This window comes from Mesocricetus auratus, unplaced genomic scaffold (assembly GCF_017639785.1).
Source record: "Mesocricetus auratus isolate SY011 unplaced genomic scaffold, BCM_Maur_2.0 Super-Scaffold_15014, whole genome shotgun sequence".
Classification (NCBI taxonomy): Eukaryota; Metazoa; Chordata; class Mammalia; order Rodentia; family Cricetidae; genus Mesocricetus; species Mesocricetus auratus.
The window spans coordinates 51,430,432-51,441,513 of NW_024429186.1; the positions used below are offsets into that span (position 1 = coordinate 51,430,432).

The 11,082-nt window shown below is 45.4% G+C and overlaps 1 protein-coding gene across 1 annotated transcript in view; it reads right to left on the reverse strand.

Moving 5' to 3' along the window:
• The window catches only part of Fancm (FA complementation group M), a 47,089-nt gene extending 37,813 nt beyond the window's left edge, over positions 1 to 9,276 (reverse strand). Inside the window, exons 1-4 of the mRNA XM_040743017.1 lie at positions 8,667 to 9,276; positions 7,828 to 8,000; positions 3,735 to 3,812; positions 2,359 to 2,517 (exon numbers count right to left, since the gene is read on the reverse strand). Coding sequence (XP_040598951.1) covers positions 2,359 to 2,517; positions 3,735 to 3,812; positions 7,828 to 8,000; positions 8,667 to 9,141 — 885 coding nt within the window. The 5' untranslated portion in view covers positions 9,142 to 9,276. The remainder of the gene's footprint in view (positions 1 to 2,358; positions 2,518 to 3,734; positions 3,813 to 7,827; positions 8,001 to 8,666) is intronic.
• Positions 9,277 to 11,082: the final 1,806 nt, after the last annotated feature.

An 11,082-nucleotide genomic window follows, 5' to 3' on the forward strand; every position in this document is an offset into this window, starting at 1 on the left:
AGGAATTTAGTTCAAGTTTACTTTCAAGTCCTTTTTCAAATATAATGGCTTCATCATATATTAAAAGTTTTTATTTAATAAAAGTACACCATGAAATTAATTTTTAAGTGAACACAAGATATTGAAATTCCAAAACACTGGCATTATATCTAGATACCATCACCCTAAGAGTTAGCAGAAGCATGTGTTCCATTATATTCAACTATAATTTAATACCATATTTATTCTTTTCATTTCCTTTTCAGCACTGCGGGTTGAGCTCAAAGTTTTGCACAGGAAGGCCGGCAAGTGCTCTACCCAGGTTCAGTTCCCAGCACCCACATGGCAGCTCACAACTGTCTGTACTTTTAGTTCCAGGGGACCTGATATCCATAGCAAAACACCAATGCACATTAAAAAAAAAAAAAAAAGAAAAAGAAAAAGAAACCTCTGCCAGCACCTAGAAGCAGAAGCAGGCAGATCTCTGTGAGTCCTTGTCTCATTCTAGCTGAATGACAGATATGTTCACTTTGTGAAACTCAGAGTCACCATTTACTGCTTATATACATATATGCATGTGTACATTTCATACTGTACTTCAAAGGATCACCCCCCAAAAACATACAGTCAGATGCCTGGCGGTGGTGGCGCACACCTTTACACACTGCTAGTCCTAGCAGAGGCAGGCAGATCTCTGAATTCAAGACCAGCCTAATCGAAAGAGGAATTTCTAGGACAGCCAAGGCTATACAGGGAAACCCGTCTCGAAAAACCTGTGTGTGTGTGTGTGTGTGTGTGTGCTCAGCTCACGAGGCCTCAACCCTAGACAGAGAACAATCTTCCCCAGGGAAGAGCACACCAGCTGGCTGTATAATACCAAATGGTCAGCCACAAAAACACACATATGTAACACTTTACAGTCTGAGGTGGATACAGTTATATATTTAGGAATACATACATACATAATTCTCTATCTCTTCCCCCATTCCCCCCCCCTCACCAGAAATGTTGCCACACCACTCCCTGTAGAGGGCAAAAAGTTCCTTGTGCCCACAGATAATCACTGGAGAAGTCAGGAAAGTTAAACACACAGCTGAGCTCTCCAAGAGGAGAAGATACCTGGCTGTCCTCCAGGAAAGCTAGGTTTACAACTTGGTGATCCTTTGCTGTGTGATAAGCACATATCCCCCAGAATTTATGTTTTACTTTCTGCACACCCTTTCCCCCCTAAAACCTTGAGCACTAGTTCTAGTCCATAAAACTCATCCTTGTGAGAGGGGTCGCCTGAAGTTTACAACAGCCTGAGTGACTCGTATGCTATTTTATGGACAGGGATTACCTTTACCTCAGTTACTCCATCCTTTCCTCACGCTGCAACCCTTTACTGCCGCTCCTCATGCTGTGCTGACCCCAACCATAAAATTATTTCATTGCTACTCCATAACTTAATTCTGCTACTGTCATGAACTGGGAAGTATCTGATATGCAGTCCCCCAAAGGGGTCACGGCCCACAGGCTGAGAATTGATGCCATAGACCCCCACCTTGAGCACTGCTTCTAAGTCAGCAAGAACCCATGTCACAGATGAAGTACTTTGTAGAGAACTTCAATGCAAACATGCCTTAAGCTTTGCTGCATTCATGGAATTGAGTTAACTGTTATCTAAAAGCGTCTTTCCAAAATTGTGCTGTGCTTAGATATGGCAAAAATAAACGAGCTGATGATGTCAGACTCTAGAAGTCTTGGCCTAGAACCAGTTACCTAACAGTGGGCTGAACCGAGTTTCATTCCTTCCTCACCCAGCCCACAGGGACCTCCCACAATTCCTGTAATCTTAATATTCCAGAGGATGAGACAAAAGAGTTACAAGTTCAAGTCCAAGCCAAGACTGCATGGTGAGATTCTATCTCACTGCAGGGAAAAAAAAAGCCCCGAGTCATTTAAATATATGTTCATTAGGCAGACAGTGTCAACCCCAGCATCACCACATCCAGCTTAAGGCTATCAATCTTTTTACACATGGCCCATTTTGTAAAGAAAAAATGGTTTCTTGCATATAAAAATGGGCTGACTGACCCTAAGTTTCAATTTCTTTTTTTTTTTTTTTTTTGGTTTTGAGACAGGGTTTCTCTGTATTGTTTTGGAGGCTGTCGGTCCAGCCTGGCCTCGAACTCACAGAGATCCGCCTGCCTCTGCCTCCTGAGTGCTGGGATTAAAGGCGTGTGCCACCAACGCCCAGCAAGTTTCCATTTCAAAGATGTTTCTCAACTTCATATTTCCAGGAAATTAAGTACTGTATATAAGCTCTGCTATATTCTAACTGAAATGATTCATCTCCAGTTCATTTATCAGAACTCCAAACTGACAAAAATGGTTTACCTGGATGTACGTCTTTTGGATGGTTCCAAGTTCTTCCCCCAGGGGAACAACGATCTTCTCAACTCGTCTTTCATGAGAATAAGGCAAAATATCCGGAGAATCTTCAGAACGAAGCTCTACCTTCCCAATTAGTAGGTTGGTAATCACCTGCTGCACAGCCTATGCAGAATCAAGAAGCATAGGTGCAAATTAGATAACATGCTGAACTACAAATCTGAAGCTAGCCTGAGCTCCTAAGACCCTGCATCAAAACCATAATGATATATACAGCCAGGTGAGGCAGAGAGGCAGGAGGATCTCTGTGAGTTCAAGACCAGCCTTGTCTACAGAGCAAGTTCCAGGACAGCCTCCAAAGTTACACACAGAAAGCCTGCCTCAAAAAACAAACGCAAATAAAAAACCTCAAACAACACCAGAAAAACCCACAATGATACAATGATACATAAATAAATGATGTAATACTTTTCTGGGGTAAATTTCACTACAGCACTGACACTGTGATCAATGGTTAAAAAGAAACAAAACAAGTCCAGTCCCGAGGGAAGCAACTGCCCGCTTGGCAGAGTCTCAAGCCTAGGGCCAACCTAGGCTCTGTACTAAGTTTTAACCCAGGCTTGAGCTACAAAGTGAGACTCTATCTGATAAATGTGAAACAAAATAAAAGGAATTCTGACTTAGTTTAACTAAAAAAATACTCTGGTCTGGGAGCCCAGACAAAAAACTAGCCAGGCAAGGTGGCCCAGGCCTCCAATACTCAGGAGGAAAAAATAAGGATAGGCTTGCTTGGGCTACTTCCTTAGAAATACCACAAGTCAATACATATTAAAAAGAGGTTAGGACCACAGCGGGGCAGAGAAACACTGACACGATGCTTACGGCTCTGGGTTCAAGGTCCAGCCCACCCGTTATAGCTGGGGCTCAAGCATGCAGTCATAACTAAGTTGAAGGCTGAGGCAGAATGATCCGTTGAGCAAGAAGCCTGCCTGGCACCATGACCAGAATCTGTCTCACAAAGAATGGAATAAACGAGGGACAGAGGGACAGAGGCTATTAGGATAAAGAAACGTCTGCGGTTGCAGAAATGCCACAGTCCTCACATCAAGCCAGGTAAACACTGAAATGGAAAACTGATCTGGCCCCATATTAAAAAAATCTGTATTTTCTTACATGTAATAATAGAAACTCGGCCGGGCGTTAGTGGCGCATGCCTTTAATCCCAGCACTCGGGAGGCAGAAGCAGGCGGATCTCTGTGAGTTCGAGGCCAGCCTGGTCTACAAGAGCTAGTTCCAGGACAGCCTCCAAAGCCACAGAGAAACCCTGTCTCGAAAAACCAAAAAAAAAAAAAATAATAATAATAGAAACTCATGGCACTTACCTTGATATCACTACCTGGTGTGGCACTAAGAGCCAAGATTCGAAAGTGATTTGTGTATTTGATCAATTCCCTTACAACCTTAAAAAAAAAAGTAGCACTTTAATTTCATCTGCTCAATTTGAAAATAAAAATAGTTCGGTTAAACGAGACATTATGTCTGGTCTCCTAAGATTATTCCTCTACTGACACACAGCTATTCTGCTGCACGGAATACCACTAATCATCTCATCCCATAAACAAATGATGGAGGTTTCATGATACTCACACTGAGTCTTGACTACTGCTCAAAACATATGAATATATTTTTTAAAGATGCTGGACATCACATATAAAGGTGTAACATACACAAAGCAGACTTCGGTGGAACTATTTTGATTAATATCTATAATCACAGTACTCAGGAGGCTGAGACGGGAGAACTACCAAAAACCAAGATTAGCTTAGTCTACACAGTGAGTTCTCTGCCGGCCTGGGCTATAGACTGAGGTCCAGAAAATGGAGGGAAAACCAGAACTGATAAAAGGCCTGAGGATGTAGCTTAAAGGAAAAGTGCTTGCCTAGCTCATACAAGGAAAGCCCTAAGGTTCATCCCCAGGAAGGCAGAAACAAAAGCGTTTCTTTTTAATAAAATATCTTCAGTAACTAATCTTGTCTTAGTGTTTATTGTAGTTTGCTTTTTGCTGCTGTGAGGGAATACTCCAACTTTGGGAGGAAAGGGTTTAATTCACCTGACTGGTTACAGTTGCTGGTTGAAGTGATGGAAATCCATTTCATTATGGCTGAAAGGATGGAAGGCGGGACAGGAACTGAAGCAGAGATCATGGAGGAAGGCTGCTTACCAGCCTGCCAGGCTTACTTTCTTGTGAAACTTAGAAGCACCTGCCGGGGGGTGGCAGGACTCACAGGGGGCTGGCCACCCCACAATAATCATTAGTCAAGAAAATGAGCTCGGTGGTGGCGGTGGTGGCGCACACCTTTAGTCCCAGCACTCGGGAGGCAGAGGCAGGCGGAGCTCTGTGAGTTCGAGGCCAGCCTGGTCTACAGAGGGGGTTCCAGGAAAGGCTCCAAAGCTACACACAGAAACCCTGTCTCAAAGGAAAAAAAGACAAGATGACCCACAGACATGTCCATAGGCCCAACTGATGGAGGTCATTCCTCAGTCGAGGGTGCCTCTTTCCAGGTGACTCTACTTTGTGTCAAGTGACAAAAACTAGTCAGCAGCGTGCTAGAAGTGAAGGATGGGAAGCAAAGACATCGCCGCAGCAAGGAAGATATGGACACACCACTCTTTGGGCTGGTGCTGTAAAAGAAATCCTTTTTTAGGATGAATATGGTGGGAGCCTGCAACCTCAGCTCCCAGGAAACTGAGGAGTACAGCAAGCTCAAGGATAGTCTGGACCACACAGCAAGGCCTTGTCTCTAAATAAGCAAACAACAATAACAAAAAATTAAAAGCTATTGGGGGTGGGGATGAAGTTTAGCAGTAGGCTGCCTGTTCAGGTGCTGAGGCCCAGAGCTCCACCCCTAGTACTTCAAGTGAAAAGGAAACTGCTGTATGAGAACCAGGATTCAGCATTGTTTCTCACAATAAAGAAGTCTTGGGTCAAGTAACCTTCTGAATTACACACCCCAGGACATGGACCAAACTGTCACACATGAGAAATGAGCTGGTGTCTTGCTCATGGCTATAATATCAGCACTTGGGAGGCTGAGGCAGGAGAATTACCTAGAGTTTAAGGCCAGTCTGGGCTACACAGTGAGTTTCATCCGTGCTACACCATGAGGTAATAGTGCAGTTATTCTGTGACTCAGCAAGCTGTATGTTCCACGGAGCTTGTGCACCTGTTGTCACTCGTATCTAGAATGATTCGGGGCTGTTCTGTTACTGGTTAAGTCAACACGTGTCAATTGTATTCACTGAAAACCAGACTGTGACTCTCCACAGATGAGCCTGTACTCATTCATACTGGGCATATCTCACTTTCCATGACTCTTCCTAGAGAAGCCTAGACCCGAGCTCTCAGGCATGTCTTCCTTCTTCCAGATGCCTTCTCTTAATCCTTGTACTGAAGCCTGTATTAAAATATCTTTATTAATTCCCAACTCTGCCTCAAAAAAAGAATCACGCAATACCTAGACACCTTTTGAAAATAAAATGAGTTAAATAGATGCTAGTTCTACAAAAGCAATTTCCATGGAGCTGGAATAATTTTAAACTATTCTCAAGATGGGTGCAGTGGTAAGTGATGCAATCCAGCATTGGGGAAGGAGGACCAGGACTTACATGCCCGTTATCTTTGGCTACAGAGTGAGTTCAAAGCCAGTTCTGGCCCCCAAAAAATGAAAACAAAAACAAATAAATAAACTAAAAGAAATTAGCCAGGCAGTGGTGGCACATGCCTTTAATCCCAGTGCTTGGGAGGCAAAGGCAGGTGGATCTCTGCGAGTTCGAGGCCAGCCTGGTCTTCAAAGAGAGTTCCAGGGCAGTCTCCAAACCTACACATAAACCCTGTCTCGAAAAACAAAATAAAACAAAGAAAAGAAAAAAAAAACAATAAACATCTTCCTCAAATGTAAATTTCAACACAACCTGTATTAATCTGGAAAGATAACAAAAAACGTAAATAAATATATTTTCTGGATATAGCTAAAGTGGTAACAGTAAGAGATAATTCTCCCTAGGGTAATATAGAGTAATGTAATAACAGCACTTATCGCCAAGAAAACTACAGACCATAAACTGGCAGTGAAATCCAGGACTTTTCCTTTCCTTCTTTCTCCCACTTCCATTCCTACTCTGTCCTCAACCTCCTATCATCACTGTCGGTAAGACCACCAGCTTTACTGTTTTCTACACTATTTGGTACCTATACGTGTCAGATTTCAAAATTCCACTGCGATCTGTCCTCTTTACTACCTACTGCATAATGGATATTACACATCTCCACAGTCACCGGTTATGATGGCATATGCATATAATCCCAGCACTCTAGAGGCTGACTCAGGAATATCCCAAGGCAGAGGCCAACCTGGATTCACAGGGAGACCCAGTCTCAACGGCAATAGCAACAGATCCTCCAAACTGGTCACATATAATAAAGGTTACTTGGGCTGGCGGGACAGCCCAGCAGTTAAGGATGCACACTCCTCTTGCAGAAAGTTTGACTTCTGTCCCAACACCCATGTTGGCTGCCTGGAGCTCTAGCTTTAGGGCATTCGCCAACTTGCTCTGGACTCTGAGGGCACCTTCAATCACAGGAGCAGACCCACCCACTCATGCATATATAGGCAGCTAAAAGTCAATAAAAAACAAATCTAAAAAAATGCCTTTATGACAAATACTAAGGTAGAACAGAACAGACAAGGTGTCCTTCATAGAAAAGGGAAAGAGAAGATCATTTCTAATTAATGTAAAGGCTTCTATGACTCAACTGTGCCGAGTGCTTCTCAAGAGTACTCAAGTGGAAGGGGCAGTCATGTACATTGCACATACTATGTCACTTACTCCTTATAACACTGACATCTTACCCAAATGTCAAACAATGGCAACATATATCCACTTCCAAAGTTTGGATTATTACTCCCTAAATTCCACATATGTCCTGCTTTAAATTATTACCTAAGCTAAGACCAGGCTTATCTATAGACTAAACAGCTTTGCCTACTTTAAGAATGCTTTCATGCCAGGTACTCACTCTACTTAAGGGGAGGACAATTTGACAATTCATTGGAATGTTTCATTTGGAGCTCTGGTGAGGCCCAAGAGTCAAAGCAGGCTCTTGTGCAAAAATGCAAACATACTGTTTTTAGATAATTCTTACAGGAGAGCATAATATATGCTATGAGGAGAAGCCAAGAAACACATTCCACATTTGACATTAATGGCCTTGCTGAAGTTAGGAGGCAAGCAGAGGGCTGGGTGTGGTGGCATACACTGTTAGTCCCAGCAGAGGCAGGCAGAACTCTGTTGAGTTCAAGGCTAGCCCGCTCTAAAGAGTGTGTTCCAGGCCAGCAAAGCTACATTGTGACATTCTGTCTCAAAAAAGAAAAAAAGAAAAAGAAAACAGTAGCAGACTTAACAAAAACCGATTACCTGGCAGTAAGCGTAGTTCCCAAGAGCCTTATGAGCTTCATCAACCACAAGACACTTTATCTGGGCAGCAGGACAAGCGCCTCTAGTAAGGTCATTTACCATGACCTGAGGTGTAAGGAAAAGAACCCGCTTGCTGCACCATACGTCCTTCCTGTTGACAGCTTGAGTTGAACCTGTGAATCAAAGTGGAACAGGGTTTGGTGGCAGTCCTCTGCAATCCCATCACTCTAGAGGTTGAGGTAGAAGGACAACTTTAAGTTCAAGGCTAGCCTGTTCTACTCCACGAGATCCAGGCCAGTCAGGGCTATATATACAGCAAGACCCTGCCTCATAACAAAACAGAAGAAACACACACCAAGATGGTGAACATTGGGAAACCTCAGACCATCATCGATAGGATATAAAGAAATACCCTGGCCTAGTTTCTGAATATATTCATGCTCTCTGGTACTCTACTTAAGGGAAAAACTGGACAATTTGTTGTAATGTTGCATTTTTTGGAGCTCTGATGCAACCCAAGGATGGAAGCAAGCTCATAAAGATTACAACGTCTTTAGATTAATTCCTAAAGAACATAACACCCCAGGAGAAGCAAACTCATCAGTGGGGAAATCCTTCTTGGATAGGATGCCAAGAAATACGTTCAGCGTGCACACAAATATCTGACAGTAACTAAAGCAAGTCAATGCATCAGACTTGGCTTTGCTACAGCAGACGGTGTTCTTATGGGAAAGAATGCAAGATGAACACATTCGCATTGGGGCATTCTTCCTTCTGGATAGTTAACACAAGAGCCAGCCTTTCCCGGGGAGCCGAGTTTTTGTTTTTTTCTCAGATACCTGTCATCTCAGCCATGTGAGACTGCGGGATACCCATCACGTGGAAGCATGCCTCCATCTGCTGTGTCACCAGGGGTTTCGTGGGTGCCATGAAAACGACCTTGCCGGAAGGGAACCAGCGGTAGAAATTATACATGACCACGGCAGCAATAAAGGTCTTCCCCAGCCCGGTGGGCAGGCACACCAGGGTGTTGCAGAACAGCGCGGTGCGGGAGATGTGCAGCTGGTAGTCGCGCACCGGGCAATTGGTAGGGTAAATCCACAGGGCGCCCGCAGCCGCGCAGAAGCCGCCGTCCTCGGGATCCAGCTGCCGCTCGGCCTCGTACGCCGCCACCAGCAGCACCTCGTCGTCATCCTCCTCCTGCAAGGTCTCCGCCACGGCGGGCGAGCGCGCCTGGCTGCCGCCCGAGGCACCGGCGCCTCGCACAAGGCTCGGACCCCACGTCTGGAACAGCGTTCTCTGTCGTCCGCTCATGGTGCCCACCACCGGCGGGGCTCCGGCGACAGACCCGCCCGGCTGGCAGCGCAACCGCCCAGGCTGGGACGCCCATCAGTCTCCGGCCGGCGACACGGTGGAAGCCGGGGGCGGGACTGGCAGCAGCCCGTCGGGTTGAAAGAGCCGCCGCCTGGTCTTCGGCGGGGACATGATTGGCTGCCGTTCCGGAAGCCTGCGGAAACGCATGCGCAGTGCACGCGCAAGGGTGGGCTCTGAGTTTGGTCTCCGCAAGTTTGTGTTTTGTTTTAGTTTTTACACACGCACGCGCACGCACGCACACGCACGCGAGGGAGGGCTCTGAATTTGGCGTCCTTTGCAAGTTTGTGTTTTTTGTTTTAGTTACACACGCACACACCCTCGGGCGCTTAAATGCCTTCTAAAACTAGGCGTGGTAGCGCTTGCTTGAAGAGGAGGATGGAGAATCATGAGTTCAAGGTCATCCCTGGCTTCAGAGAGTTTCCAGCCAAAAGTACATAAGTACATAGAATCTAGGTTTTAGTTTGCTTCCAAGGATGAGGTGTCACGGCTAACGTAGTGCCATTTATAAAGTTAAGATACGTAACTTTGAGATCTCAGGTAAAGTGCATACTCACAATTTGTTGCCTTAAAACCTTATTGAATATTTAGAGTAAAAGCAAAAGTAGAGTTAAATAATTCCTGTTTTTCTCCACTTATGCTAAGAAAAGTGCAGTCTTCTGTGTTAGAAATGGCAACCCATTATTTTAATACTTTGCCTGTCTAGAGAAAGTAAATGCGCTCTGACCCTGTATTCCTCCGTATGCTTTTGTTTCACACAGAATCTTGCTCTGAGGCCCATTCTGGCCTGGAACTCCCCAAGTAGACCAAGGCCCTGCCTCAGCTCGGGCTCCCAAGTGCTACAGGCATGCACTGTGTATCTGCACTATTACACAATAATTACAGGTTTAGAGCTGTAAGCCGCCCTGTGCAGTTTTGTTAGCCATAGCTTTCTACTTCAGCCTTGGGTTAACGGTACAAATCCGTTCCGTCAGTTGCTGAAGCAAAATACAAACACATCCAATAGCTAGCTGCTGTATGCCACCCTCACTATTGGAAAGAGGTATTTGTTTATTTATTTATTTATTTATTTATTTATTTTGGTTTTTCGAGACAGGGTTTCTCTGTATTGTTTTGGAGGCTGTCCTGGAGCTAGCTCTGTAGACCAGGCTGGCCTCGAACTCACAGAGATCCGCCTGCCTCTGCCTCCCGAGTACTGGGATTAAAGGTGTGCGCCACCAACGCAGGCTTGGAAAGAGGTATTTTAAGTAGAGCTTCATTCCAGTGTTTTATTCAAGTTTCTAAATGTGTTTGTACACAAACACCTGTCGTTCGGTTTGGGTGCAGTTTGTATTTAGTTTTGTGTAAATAAAGTTTTGATGGGCAAGGACTAAGCCAGTTCAGATGGGAGTAGGGTAGAACTAGATAAGAATGCTGTTATTTTCTTTAAAAGGTTCACTATCTGTGCCTCCAAAGACATGGTAGGCCATAAATAATAAACAGAAGTGTGGGTAATGACTGCCCAAAGAAGGCCACACAAAGCGTCAAACTAAGGAGGTTTGACATCATCGCTGCATTCAGTTGAAGAAGCCACCCCCACACATTTCTCATTCTCCTCAACATCACAGGAGCCCATTCGGCCCCGCGGGGGTCAGGCCTGGACCTAGGCTTACAGGCTCAGAAAGACGGAGAAGCCGCCCCGAGGTCCTGCAATCCCGAGCCACGCCTGAACCAAGGCTCGCGAGCCCAGAAAGCCCGAGGCCCCGCCCCCCTCCAGCATGGCGCATGCCCTGGCCACGCCTCTGGGGCGGAGCTCCGCAGGAGTGGCGGGCTGATTCAGAAAGGCGGAGGTCCCACCCCTAGAGCTTGGCGCAAACCCAGGCCACGCCCCGGGGCGGAGCGTCG